Consider the following 14,330-nt stretch of genomic DNA (forward strand, 5'->3'; position numbering starts at 1 on the left):
CAAATGCAAGATCTGCGGCCGCGCCTTCACCACCAAGGGCAACCTCAAGACGCACTTCGGTGTGCACCGCGCCAAGCCGCCCCTGCGCGTGCAGCACTCGTGCCCCATCTGCCAGAAGAAGTTCACCAACGCCGTGGTCCTGCAGCAGCACATCCGCATGCACATGGGCGGCCAGATCCCCAACACGCCGCTGCCCGAGGGCTTCCAGGACGCCATGGACTCCGAGCTGGCCTACGACGACAAGAACGCCGAGACGCTGAGCAGCTTCGACGACGACATGGATGAGAACTCCATGGAGGACGACGCGGAGCTCAAGGACGCGGCCGGCGACCCGTCCAAGCCGCTCCTGTCCTACGCGGGGTCCTGCCCGCCGTCGCCGCCCTCGGTCATCTCCAGCATCGCCGCGCTGGAGAACCAGATGAAGATGATGGACTCGGTCATGAGCTGCCCGCAGCTGGCCGGTCTCAAGTCCGTGGAGAATGGGTCCGGGGACAGCGACCGCCTGAGCAACGACTCGTCGTCGGCCGTGGGCGACCTGGAGAGCCGCAGCGCGGGCAGCCCCGCCCTGTCCGAGTCCTCGTCCTCGCAGGCCCTGTCTCCGGCTCCCAGCAACGGCGAGAGCTTCCGTTCCAAGTCCCCGGGCCCCGGCGCCCAGGAGGAGCCCCAGGAAATCGCGCTCAAGACCGAAAGGCCCGACAGCCCGCCCCCTGCCCCGGGCCTCGGAGGCGCCGCGGGCCGCGCGGGCATCAAGGAGGAGGCGCCCTTCAGCCTGCTGTTCCTGAACCGAGAGCGGGGTAAGTGTCCCAGCGCTGTGTGTGGTGTCTGTGGCAAGCCTTTTGCTTGCAAGAGCGCGTTGGAAATCCACTACCGCAGCCATACTAAGGAGCGGCCGTTCGTCTGCGCGCTCTGCAGGCGGGGCTGCTCCACTATGGGTAATTTAAAACAGCACTTACTGACGCACAGATTGAAAGAGCTGCCTTCTCCGTTATTTGACCCCAACTTTGCTCTAGGTCCCAGCCAAAGCACTCCTAGCCCGGTCTCCGGCGCCGCGCCCACCATGATCAAAATGGAAGTGAACGGCCACGGCAAGGCCATGGCGCTGGGCGAGGGGCCCCCGCTTCCCGCGGGCGTCCAGGTCTCTGCTGGGCCTCAGACACTGATGGGCCCGGGCCTGGCGCCCATGCTGGCTCCCCCGCCGCGCCGGACGCCCAAGCAGCACAACTGCCAGTCGTGCGGGAAGACCTTCTCCTCGGCCAGCGCCCTGCAGATCCACGAGCGCACGCACACCGGGGAGAAGCCGTTCGGCTGCACCATCTGCGGCCGGGCCTTCACCACCAAGGGCAACCTCAAGGTAAGAGCACGGCGGGCTCCAGCCCCGGCGCCTTCCTCCGTCCCAGCGGCAGAGGTCCTGCTCCCGTCCTGGCCAGGGGACCAGAAGCCACGCGTGTTGGGGGGGTGTGTGGGTGTGTGGTAGGGTGTGCGTGTGGGTGAGTAGCATGGTGTATATGCGTATGTGTTGGTGTGTAGTAGGTTGTGTGTGTAGAGTGTGTGCGTGTACATGCATGTGTGGTGTGGGTGTGTGTAGGGAGTCTGTGCGTGTACATGCATGTGTGGTGTGGGTGTGTGTAGGGTGTGTGTGTGTACATGCATGTGTATGGTGTGTGTAGTAGGGTCTGGGTGTGTAGGGTGTGTGTGCGTGTACAAGCATGTGTGTGGTGGTGTGTAGTAGGGTGTGTGTAGGGAGTGTGTGTGTGTACATGCATGTGTGTGGTGTGAGTGTGTGGTAGGGTGTGTGTGTAGGGAATGTGTGTACATGCATGTGTGGTGTGGGTGTGTGGTAGAATGTGTGTACATGCATGTGTGTGCTGTGGGTGTGTGGAGGGAGTGTGTGTACGTGCATGTGTGTGCTGTGGGTGTGTGGTAGGGTGTGCGTAGGGAGTGTGTGCGTGTACACGTGTGTGCTGTGGGTGTGTGGTAGGGTGTGTAGAGAGTGTGTATGTGTACATGCATGTGTGTGCTGTTGGTGTGTGGTAGGGTGTGTGTAGGGAGTGTGCGTGTACATGCATGTGTGTGCTGTGGGTGTGTAGTGTGATGTGTGGATGGGTGTGTGCATGTGTGTGGTATGGGTATGTAGTAGGGTGTGCATATGGGTGAATAGTGTGTATGTGTGTAGTAGGGTGTGATGTGTGTGCATACGGTGTGCATGTGAGTAGCATGTAGTCGTGTGTCCATGTGTGTAGGGTCATGTATGAGTGTGTGTGTGTGTGGGTGCCCCACGTGGGGTGTGTGAGGTATCCATACATGTGTAACATGCACGTGAAAATGTGCATGTACTGTGTGGTGTCTGGCACACCTGTGTGTCCCTGTGCACACACATAGACTGCATCCCATTAAGCGGCTGTGGGAGGAGCAGGAGCCTGGGCCTCTTCTGGGGACACATGCAGCTGGGCATCTGACGACTTCAGCAGGAGTTAGGCATTAGTTAGGGGTGAGAACGCTCACTTTGCAACTTGGTGGGCAGACCCAGGGCCCAGAGCCCTCTTGAATCTGATAGAAAGTAAACTTAGCTTTGAACCTCACACGTCATACAAGCGGTTCCAAGGCAAGGCCACCCAGCAGGCCCTGTGGTTCCATCCTTGTGGCTGCCAAGAGGGCCCACAGAAGGGTGCTGGGTGAGAAGCTACTGGTGTGGGGCTGGGAGCCAGCACTGTGCTGTGTTCCTGCGGGAGACCCCAGCAGCAGCGTTACAGAGGAGGTGTGGCGAGCGCTGGGCGGCTCCGGGCAGTGCTGTCGGCTGATGGCTGGCTTCTGCCGTCTGTGAGGTGCACGTTTGCAAAGCCAGCCTGTCTGGGCCCCGGCAGCCTCTTCAGACAGCCCAAAGATTGGTGCCTGTGGCTTCTCCCGGGCATGTGTGGGCCAGATAAGAACTGCCCAAGCACCTGCTGGCTGCAGGTGGCCCTGGGATGTTCCAGTGTTAATGTTTCCTTGTTTGAGAGAAAGCAAGGCGAGAGAGGCACAGAGTCCCAGCACAGAAGCTGCAGGGTGGGGGGCCGGTGGGGGGCTGGGAGGCTGGAGGGGACCCAGGGCTCAGGCGAGTGAAGGCGCCAGACCCGGACCATTTGAGCTCCAGAACGTTCTCTGGGTGGCCACGTGGATTTTACACTTTAAGGGAAAATTCCTCTAAAGTTTGTCAACTGAAAGGCCACATTCATTAATTTATATTTATTGGTTTTGCTTATTGTATTCAATAAAACGAGATGTTGCATGTAGAAACATAAAGTGCCCAGAAACTTCCACCTGTGTTTTGTTGTCCCTGAGTCGTGTTTTGGAGCGGGGTGGCTCGCTGTCTGCCACGGTAGAAGCGGAGCAGCTCCGCCTCCGTGGCTAGGCGCTTACTCGTGGGCTGTCTCCGTGTCTCGCGCAGGTGCACATGGGGACGCACATGTGGAATAACGCCCCCGCGAGGCGTGGCCGCCGCCTGTCTGTGGAGAACCCCATGGCTCTCCTCGGGGGTGATGCCCTGAAGTTCTCTGAAATGTTCCAGAAGGACCTGGCAGCACGGGCAATGAACGTTGACCCCAATTTTTGGAACCAGTATGCTGCAGCCATCACTAACGGACTGGCCATGAAGAACAATGAGATCTCCGTCATCCAGAACGGAGGCATCCCCCAGCTCCCTGTGAGTCTCGGGGGCAGTGCCCTGCCCCTGCTGGGCACCATGGCCAGTGGGATGGACAAAGCGCGCACTGGCAGCAGCCCACCCATCGTCAGCTTGGACAAAGCCGTCTCGGAAACAGCAGCCAGCCGCCCGTTCACGCGGTTTATCGAGGACAATAAGGAGATTGGTATCAACTAGCCAGTGACTCGTTCGTCTGTCCCACCCAGGCCCAGGTTTGGAGCATCAGGCCTCTGACCGCTCCTGCCTCGGTTCTCATTAGTTTCACACGTAGCAGAACACGCTTTGACCGTGTGGTTGCTGAGAGGCAGCCTTGGAAGTGCTGCATGGTGCTCTCAGCGGCGAGCCTGACTGTCCTTGAGAACTCTGCAACCTTTTAAATAAGTTTCCGTCAGAAAAAGTGCTTGGAAACCCGTCTTAGGAACAGAAAGAGCTCACACCATATCCCCTTCCTTTCCCCTAAAACCGACTAATCTTAAGAGGGAGAAACGGCCCCCTGCGGGTATTCCAGTGAAACTCGTTCGATGGTTTCGTTTGACTTAGATACTTGAACTATGTTTTTTAGAACTCTTCATCGCTAAGACGTTTAGTTCTCCCAATGCTGTGTATCATGACAGTATCTTCGTCTGTAGTATTTATAATGTTAAGATTATGCGGGTAACAGACAATATAATAGCCCGACCTTAAATGAAGCTTTTGTACTGCAGAATACATCTGGCTGTGTGATTTTGTTTTTAAAGCAAGGTTTGTTTTACTAAAGATAAATGGATTATTTCAATGCAGGCAAAATTGTGAAGTTCCGTTGGGAAAGATAGCATGCTTTTTGTGTGCAAGTACCTGTCAGTAACAAGACTTTTTTTTTAATTTAAATGTTTGTAGCTGCTATGTGGACGGTTGTTTCCTAGTGTGGTCTGTAGCCCAGTGGCTGGGGAGCAAGTTACAGACAGACGTCACCGTAAATCACTCACAGCATTATAAACAGCTGTGAGAAAATACTTCACATTATCAACACTGTACAATAAAAAGTAATGTTTGTATAATGTGGTTGCAAACTCTTAATTTATACTATTGCACTTTTAGTATTTTGTATTAGGGAGGTTTGTCTATAATTTGAAAATTTAAAAAGATGTAAAGTATTTTATAAATAGTACTTTGGTTTAAGGAAAATGGGGGAAAAAACTGTTAGTTTCTTGTTTTGTCTTACAGTCAAACAATATTAAAAATCTATGCCACTTACACAGGAAAGCCACCAAACTTGTCAGCTCCTCAGTAAAACAGGGCCTGCCGTTTCTTAAATTAAAATGATTTATTTAACTTTTCTACAAAGTCCATTTAAAAGCTGTGACCACCCCTAAGGAAACCTTGGTGCGTGCATCCGTCCTAGGACAGTGACATCTCTGCAAGCCAGGAAGGCACCTGGAGGTCTGAGTTTCATGTAAGTGGGTCTCTCACACCCACGGACAAGATTGTGGCTGCCTGGTGGCACTGGTCACATGGACGGGAAACCCAAGAGAAACAGCAATTATCAGGCAGTACAATCAGTCATGACTTTGAAATTTTCCGAGTTCCCCATTTATTTATTGTCTTCTCAGATGAAAGCAAAGCACAGTGTCCTCTGATGATTCAGAACACAGCCTGGCGCTGATGGCTGAGCCACCAGCCGGGAGGGCCCGGGCGGCGGGGGCGGCCGAGGCGGCGTGAAGGTGGCGTTGAGTGAACTACCTCATTTTCGTGTGTTGCAAGTGTGCTGCGTCTGACACTATGAACTTCCAACAACAACAGTGTTAAGGGCGGCTCTGGTAGCTGGGTAGTGGTCCCAGGAGTTGGGTGCCTGAAGGAAGAACCAGACAGCAAAGTCTTCTCGGTTGAGGCAGGAAAAATAGAACAGTCTTCTCCTAACCTAACCACGGCAGCAACAAAAGTCACTGTAAGAGGATGGGCTATTTCTGCCAGCGTGCCACGGAGCAAAGAGGATCAAAGACTCATGAGCTGTTTATTTCTCCTGGAAATGAACTTGGAACTCTACAGCTCTGTTTTCCACGGTGATGAGATGTGACTTTGCCCCGCCGTGCCATCTCTTCTCATGGGATGAGGGCTTGGGGTGTCACAAGCGTCAGGCAGAGGAAACAGGTGGTTTAGAGTCGCTGTGTTTCAGCAGCTGAACGTTTCCATTATTTATCTGTCCTTTTTGGTGTGTGTGTGTGTTTTGTTTGTTTTTCGGTTAGTATTTGGTACCATATAGTGTTCTCTCTTCTCCCAAAAGGATGTGTATATAACTAAAGAGAAATGTAAAGTGTTGTAAATAAGAGTGCTCGTGCAGGTCCAGCTTGTAGGGCCAGGCCGTCCCTCTGCGTGGCGAAGAGAGACGCTATTTTTATACTGTAATGCCATGCAGGGCTGGGGCCTCTGAGCAGCCGGCGATTGTTACCGAGACCCAGTATTTTTTATTATTAAATCTTGTGGCTTGACACATCTACTGATTGAAATGGATGTCTTAGTCTAGGTTACTATTTTTGTCATATGGAATTGAATAAAATGCAGGATGTCATATTATTTCTGAATTGCGTTCCTTGGTTCTTCCAATGGAGAAGGTGTAGTCTGGGGAGATGGTCATGTGGTGGGTTTGTGTCCCTGGTTTTTCCACTAGGAAGGCCAGCGCAGATGGACAGCTTAGATTTAAGCAGTGTCTCAGTTGCCTCTTCATTGGTTTTAAAATTTTTAATTTTCGCTTTTTTCTAAAATAAAAATTCAGCCTCCTAGTTGTGGATTATTCTTACCTCTGTGATGAAAACATATGGTTCACAATACCTGCATATCAGAGACGCTGCACTGCCCAGAAATGACCACTCAGAATTGCCTTCCTGTCATTAGCATGAAGTGAAAATGCAGCTCTTCAGGTCTCTTGAACAAATGTCACGCATCAAATCACATCACGGGACAGGAGCGGGTGGGGCAGCGCTCACAGTGTAGCAGCAGCTTTGTGAGGTCACTGATGGCGGGTCCACGCAGCGGAGTTCCAGACGGAGAACGTCCGTAACTTAAAATACGCTTTGCCTCACTGATAACATTTGATGAGACTTAAAACATTAAATGATTTTATAGCCTCTGGATTTCAAGATATATAATCATTTTTTTTTAATTTTTAAAATAACTACTGATAACCAAGAAGCTACAGTAGTTTTTACCTGGGAAGTGCCAGGTGTCTTTTAAGGAGTGATAAAGTTACTAACCACTAAACTAACAGCCAACCTTCCAGCAGATATTGTAAGCCTTAGAAATCAAACCGTGTTGATTTCAATGCTAGAATAGAAATTAAAACATGTAAACTGACTAAATCAGAGAGTAAATTCAGTTCTTTTTAAGTAAGGAATTAGCAATTAATTGCTAATTAATGTAATTAATATAAATAAAAGGCAGGAGAAAAGGGACTTCTTGTATTTCAAAAATCCTTCCAGAGGTAAGATCAGAGGTGTTTGGCTTAGCGAACCTGGGTGTTTGCAGCTTTCTGATGCCAACTGTGGTGACATAGACTGAGAATCAAAGAGTCATAAATGCCAACAGTCCCTAGAAATTATCCAAATTCATATTAAGTTCATTACAGGAAACAGTAACATTTAAGCTAATTAAGAAGTACTGCTAAAGGGCTAAACGGCAGCTGCCTTCCAGCGCTCCGCTGTTTAATGTTGGCCCCGTGGAAACCGGGAGGTGCGGGCCCCACCTGCTTTCCTCTGCAGTTGACAGGCAAGGCGGGGTCTCCATTCTGTGTTTTAAGAGCCGCGTGAACTTCGGGGTATTTATTACTAGGCTGCAGGTACGTTTCCAGCCTAACCAGCTTCAGATCACTGGATTCACTGTGGCTGTTTGTCTAACGCCGCAGCCGTCTGGACCTCCCCTCCCTCTCGGGCTGCCCCTCCTGTCCCCCGCCTGTCCCCCCCCCGTCCCCCACCAGCACCCAGCACGCCGACCTGAGGGCCCTGCGTTCAGGCCTTTGTGTCCCAGCCCCGTGCTCGTTTGCTGCTTACTGGCACTGAAACAGGGAGCGAGGACTTGTTTATCCCTTTGAAAAGTTTCTTACAGCACAGGGCTGCGTTTAAAAAGGACGTGAAACGTTCAGACCAGCAGATCTGTTGGCTGCTTTTTATGTTAGAATTCGATCTACAAAATACTGTATATAATACGAGGAAGAAAATGGCATTCCCCTTTTTCATTTAAGAAGGAAATGGTGGGTGTTAATTCTCAGTATTCTTTATGAAGGGAAAACTTAAAAATGAAATCACAATAGAGGTTTGTTGTTGTTTTGCCATTCCCCTTTCAGCATTTGTGTACCAAGCGAGGCTTGGTGACCCTGTCCTCTGCCCATCCAGGTGGGCGCCTGCAGAGGGAGCCTGGCGTGGAGAGCCCTCTCACCCTGCCGCTGGCCTGTCAGAGCTGCTTTCCCATCTGCAGGAAGAGGGTAGAATTTGGTGATATTCAAATCCTTTCCAGTTCTGAAATTCCATGTTTTTTTAAAAGAACGACCACTAATGTACATCTTTCTCTGTACCCAAAAATCATCATGAAATAAATTGATGGTATTTACACATAGAAAATAAATTTGCTAAAGAAACTACATGGAATCATTTTTGGATCATGAAAAATGTGTATCTTTGATTTTTTTTAAACCATTGAACTTACTAATGTTAAAAATTCACCTATACTTGGTAAAATAAAATCAAGCCATGAACTGATGTTCACTGCATGTTCTGTTAGATAAGAGACATTAGAAACACATTTGATTTTCCCATGGGCACCATACACAGGTACACACACATCCCCTCATTACAGCGATGTATTTTCAAGAGGATGCAATGAAAAGCAATGTGGGTTTTTTCTTGTTGTTCCTTAGCAAAATACCAGAGGGCCTAAACGCTTAGCACTGCTGCGACTGTCCTGATTTCTGCCACTGTCTGCATTGCTGGTCTGTTTTCCGTGGGAGTGTCATAGATTGTCATTTGGACAGAGCATTCCTAGCAAACACTGGCCTTTTTGGGAGCTCGGAAAACCCTGCGGGAAAATAGGAAAGCTGGGAGACGCGGAAGACGAGGTCGCTGTGTCTGATGATGCTGCATTCCGTTCTGTGCAAAGCTCTTTACGTCAGGAAATGAAAACAAACTGGGCACAGGTCACACCCTGCAGTGACAGGCGCAGCGCCTGTTCACACTGGTGTGAGTCGCTCTGGCATCTGATTAAACACGTGGAAATAAATCTTTGATTATTGTCGTTCCAAATGTGATTATTGGTGGACATGGGAGTTTTGTAACTCTTCCCCCTGCTTTCTAAGTTGCTATGATGCACATATTTTAAATTACAGAATGATCTATAAACTAGCTTTTTTACAGAAAAGTGTGAAACATTCCTTTCACGCCTCATGATTATTTTAGCTAGGTACCAATTCCATTTCGTTCTTTCTCGCTTAACAGGACATCTAAACTTTAATACCAATCCTTTTTACGATAAGGGTTAAAAATATCTAAATGGCAAAATCATCATTTTTATAACTGACAAGATCTTTTAATTATATGTATAACACAAACTGTTGGGTTTTTCCTCTTTGCCGTATCAAGGGCGGTTTAAGAACAGCTCCCGTGGTGACCTTAATTTACCCAGAAGAAACAAGCCCTCCCACCCTCACAGTGCTGCTTAGCAGAATGAGCAGACCTAGAAAAACGCTGTCCTGTCACATGGTGAAAGTCTTATGAATATATAATTAAGAAGTGTAGAAAGGCTTCCCCACACGTTGAGATCATTAAGGAAGATGAGACGCACATAAGCCTCTCACCCTTTTCTGTTTTTTTTGTGATTTTTAGTAACAGAGCATCACATGCCACCGTGAAACACAGCTGGCAGGTCTGTGGAACTGCACAGCTCAAGCCTACTTAAAATGTTAGCTTTGGAACCACCAAGAAACACTGCAACCCAGACACTTTATATCTGAGATTCTTAAAAATCATGCTGGTAATTCAAGAGGTAGGTACTGTTAAAGCATATTCTCTTAAAGATAACAATACAATGATTATTAAACATTATAGATGCATGCTGAGGAGTAAGTTGAATCGGCCTATAGTTTCACCCAAGAAACTATTAAATATTTATTATTGAGAAATAGAGCGCATAACCTTCATAGATTTTAGTTAGGGACTACAGGTAATTTGGGGAAATGAACTTTTATTAATATTTGTAAGTAATTAGTTTTTCCCAAGCAAAACTCTAAGCATACTCTCAGCACCTCAGAGCGTCTTATTATAGGATCTGAAAATCCTAACCTGTGGTTGATGTTAATTAATCCCCCACCTCATTCATTCGGAGCTAATTCCTTGCCTAAAGACACTGTGTATTTATTCACGTGTGTGTTGCCATCTCTTACTGAGAAGTCTCGTGACTTGGTTAGTCTGTTTTCTCAATTTATGTTTTAACCTTGACACTGCCGCCTCCATCACCATTTGCTGAAGAGAAGCTGTAGACCAAGTTTTAAATTACAACAATAATGTTACTTTCAAGGATGGTCCCTGAGACCAAGCGCCGAACCCAATAACCTTTTCCTTCCACTGGCCTGAATTAGTCTCGGTTTTAGAAACACATACTCAGTGGTCTTTGAAAAACTGAAAATCGTGGCTAGACTTAGTGTTTAACTGAAGGCAAATTTAAGATTTTCCCAAAAGCCCTGGAAAGGGGACCTGAGAGAGGAGTTCATGTCTCGACGTCCTCCCTGGACTCAGGTTTCAATTTGGCACAAACCAACCATCAGCAGTGGCCTCAGACCATGTCCTGGTGGGTGCACGGCAAATCCCCGAGTGCACATGGTGCCCTTTGTACAAAGGCCTTGGTACAGCAGCTGAGAATGTGTGAGAGAGAGGGGCCGTGGGAGGCCACGTGTGTCTGCCACCTGCCTTAGGGATCTATGCCTGCTGCTCCAGGCTCCATCTGATCGCAACCACAGATAGCGAAGGATTGGCCGCGTGGAAGCTCGGTTTGCCCACAGAGTGTGGCTGATGGACTCTAACTGGATTGGCTCTGGGAGTGTTAAATGAATAATTATAGGCCATGTAAAAGTAATAAATGCATGGAAGTAATCTCTGTATGCACAGGGGAGAAAGCATCACACAGCCAGATAGCTCATCTTCGAAAGATCTGCAGAGAGAGCAAGGGCATCAGAAGCTCTTGCAGAAAGGGGGCATTGCCTGCCTTTTGGTGAAAGCTCACTTCAGAAAACTTCTAAACTCCCAATCTTTATCCTGCAAAATTAGCTCTATCAGAGCTAATGTTAATATTTTAGTCTTGATTACAATGTTTGGTAGAAATTTCTACTTTAGTATAAGCTGTGTGGACAAGAAAGAGTGACTGTTTAAGAATCACCTTTCTAAGAAGAGGTGCCCTTGTTCAGCTCAGCAAATGTCTGCTTGTCCAGAATAGCAAGTTAAACTTTTAAGCAGAAAATCATGCTGAGCTTAATTATTTTATTAACGTGCACTCCCTGACATCAGAAAATGCTAGCTTTTCTAAACTTCATAGACACAGATGAAACATTGACATATAATCCCTTATTATATGTCTTATATATATATAAGCAAGGCTGCCTGAATATTAGAAAATATTCATTACAAAAATTAGCCAGGCATGGTGTGGGTGCCTTGTAATCCCACTACTCGGGAGGCTGAGGCAGGAGAATTGCTTGAACTTGGGAGGCAGAGGTTACAGTGAGCCAAGATCACACCACTGCATTGCAGCCTGGGTGACGGGGTGAGACTGTCTCAAAAAAAAAAAAGTTGATATTTCATAAGCATTTAAATAATTGTATGTCAATGTGACTCGTACTTTCCATGCTCTTCTAATTAGAGAGATGGTGCTTTTCTCTTGATGGATTCCATCCACGGAAGGCTTACGTGTGGCAGAGGTGCTTCTGGAATACTCAGTTCACTGATGTGAATATCACCAGTTATGTGGTCTTTCAGGACAAGGAGCCAGCCGCAGATCTCCCTGCCCAGTGGAACCGCTTCTTCCCTGGCTTCTTCCTAAGAGCTACCGGTGGTACCTTTCAGGCCCTTTATATTTTTATTTGTTTTATTTTAGAGATGGGGTCTCACTATGTTGCTCAGGCTGGTCTCAAACTCCTGGCCTCAAGGGACCCTCCTGACTCAGCCTCCCAAAGTGCTGGGATTATAGGTGTGAGCCCTTTGATTTTTAAGCTAACGTTAGCATCTTTTAGAAACATGAAGCCAAACAAAACATTCCAGCCTTTGTAAATGTTTAAAATATTCTCCAAAATTTAAGATGTGAGGAAACAAGTCCTCTGGCCACACAAAGGCAGAATTCCTACAAGCAGATTCCCGAAGCCACAGGTGAGAGGAAGGAGCCTCCACCCCGTGTCTCCGGCTGTGCTGTGGCCTGCCCAGTCCTGGCTTCCAGGCCGAGTTCTGATCCAGTGGCGAGCTAGCAGATTGTCCGCTTTTGACAGTCACTTCTTGGATAACTCCCTGAATCTTACGCCGACCGGCCTTGCTTCATTCAAGGTGCTCATGTGTGTCTGTCCGCACGTATCCACTGGCCACCTGCTGCGCCCGAGGCCCGCGGAGCAGAGGGAAGTCACGCAGACATTCCTGAGTCCCCTCCCGGGGCGTTCGGGGGACCGGACCTGGAGCAGAGCTCTGAGCCCTGGGCCGCCGAGCCAGGGGCGCTTGGCGGGTGTTGTCATTGCTCCGGCGGCCCAGGCCGCACGCAGGTGGCCCTGCAGCCCCCATGCAGCATCAGTGACCCCCGACCCCAGGGCTCTCGTGGGGTGGAGGGTGTGTGGGCTCCAGCGGCGCCCAGCACCCCGACGGGTGGGGGCAGCACCTCCGCTCCCAGGCCTGCCGCTGGGCGCACCGGGATGGGTCCTGCAGGCGTGTCCGGGGTGAGCCCTCGCCCGCTGGCAGAGAGCCCGTGGCATCCAGGCCCTGCGCCGGGAGACGGGATGGACTGCGAGGGCCAGAGGCGCTGCCCTGGGACGGAGGAGCCCGACCTGGGAGGGAAGGCCCGGGAGCAGGGGCCGCGCTGGGGGCGCAGGGCAAGCGCGGCGCGGTGAGGCCTCTGCCACCCGCAGGCTGTCCCGAGCCGCGCAATGGCTCGTCCCGACCGGAAAGGCAACGCCGCCTCCAAGCCGCAGGGATTTCCGCCACAGCCGCCCGCAGAGGAGCCCCGCGGGGCAGCGCGGCCGTGGCTTCTCACCCGCCTGCGGGGCTGCGGGTCCCGCTGGGGCCATTGCCCGGTCGCACTCGGATCTTACAATAAAATGTGGGCGTCCACGTGAGGCCGGAGCCGTGTCTGTGGCGCCCCACGTGGGTGCGATCTCCCGTGAGCTGCGGAGATGAGGGACCCGCCGCCCTGTTCCCTCCCGGCCGCAGCGACCCGGGCCCCCTCCCCGGGGTGTGGTTGGGAAGTGAGATCCAACGCCTTTTCCCGTTCGGTCCCACGCGGCGCCACGCGAGACTCACCGTTGGGCTTTAGACGACTTCTCTGTGTTCCACGTCCACAGTCTTGAAGGGCTGTCAGGGCACAGCCACCCTGGGCCCCGGCCACGGCTGAGCCCGGCCTTCTGGGGGACGCAGAATGACAGCAAACGGCCCGTGGCCACCCCCGCAGGTCCAAGTGGGGGTTGCATCTGAGGGGTCAGCCTCCTGAGCGCCGGTCAGCTGTGATTACCGAACGGGACTGCGGAATTTGGTCCAGAATTAACCTAGAAGTTAAGGGTACACTTCACAGCTTAGAGGGAAGGGTTCCCGCGGGAGACCCGTGCTGGCCTCTGCGGGGCCCCGGGATCAGAACGGGCGAGGGCAGAGCCCAGTGTTGCCCCCGGCCAGGGTTTAAAGCTGCCGGTCTGCGCTGGGCTTCACGCTGTGACGTGGCACAGGGCCTGGCCATGTCCTTACGCGCAGATTCCAGTTCTCCGGGTCTGGGTGCGGCCGGGACTCTGCGAGTCTGAGAGGATCGCAGGTGCTGATCGCAGGACCGCTTTAAGGAAGCTCTGAACAGCTTGGAGGGGCTGGACTGCCATGAAGTAGGAGTCTGTCTCCAGTGCTACCCAAGGCACTGGGGTCCTTCTGTCCTTTCTCCCGAGACCCTTGTTCTGTCAGCTAAGTTTGCATTTGACTACAAATAGCTTAAGCTGAAGTTTGTCTTTCTCACATAGCTCGAAGTCCAGAGCTAGGGAGTTGCCGGCGATGACTCAGCACCTCATGGACGCCCCCACAGGCATAGTATGTCGGGTATTCTCACACTGCTCCCCAAGTGACCACAGAATGGCTGCTGCAGTCCCAGCCATTGCATCCACACTCCCTCAGAAAGAGGAACGAAGACCAAAGGGCATCAGCCTGGAAGCCAGCCCCGTCCTTGATCAGAAGAGTGAATGTTTTTCTGGAAACCCCACTGAGCTGACTTCTGCTTAGGTTTCTTGGACCCACACTGTGTCCCGGGGCTACTCCCTGCTGGGAAGTGAGTCAGGAAGGCTCACTATCAAAAGAAAAAGAGGGCCGGGCGCGGTGGCTCAAGCCTGTAATCCCAGCACTGTGGGAGGCCGAGGCGGGTGGATCACGAGGTCAAGAGATCAAGACCATCCTGGTCAACATGGTGAAACCCCGTCTCT

The 14,330-nt window shown here is 50.8% G+C and overlaps 1 protein-coding gene across 2 annotated transcripts in view; it reads left to right on the plus strand.

Annotated features, from left to right (window-relative positions):
- Positions 1 to 6,229, plus strand: part of SALL3 (spalt like transcription factor 3) — a 20,666-nt gene extending 14,437 nt beyond the window's left edge. Inside the window, exons 2-4 of one of the 2 annotated variants that reach the window (XM_017504537.2) lie at positions 1 to 794; positions 1,011 to 1,351; positions 3,425 to 6,229. The exon at positions 1 to 794 is cut by the window's left edge and continues 2,041 nt beyond it. In XM_017504537.2, coding sequence (XP_017360026.1) covers positions 1 to 794; positions 1,011 to 1,351; positions 3,425 to 3,856 — 1,567 coding nt within the window. In that variant the 3' untranslated portion in view covers positions 3,857 to 6,229. Of the gene's footprint in view, positions 1,352 to 3,424 lie in introns of both variants that reach the window. The other variant, XM_037729942.1, reaches the window with a different exon arrangement.
- Positions 6,230 to 14,330: the final 8,101 nt, after the last annotated feature.

The sequence above is a fragment of the Cebus imitator genome, unplaced genomic scaffold (genome assembly GCF_001604975.1).
Source record: "Cebus imitator isolate Cc_AM_T3 unplaced genomic scaffold, Cebus_imitator-1.0 Scaffold324, whole genome shotgun sequence".
NCBI lineage: Eukaryota > Metazoa > Chordata > Mammalia > Primates > Cebidae > Cebus > Cebus imitator.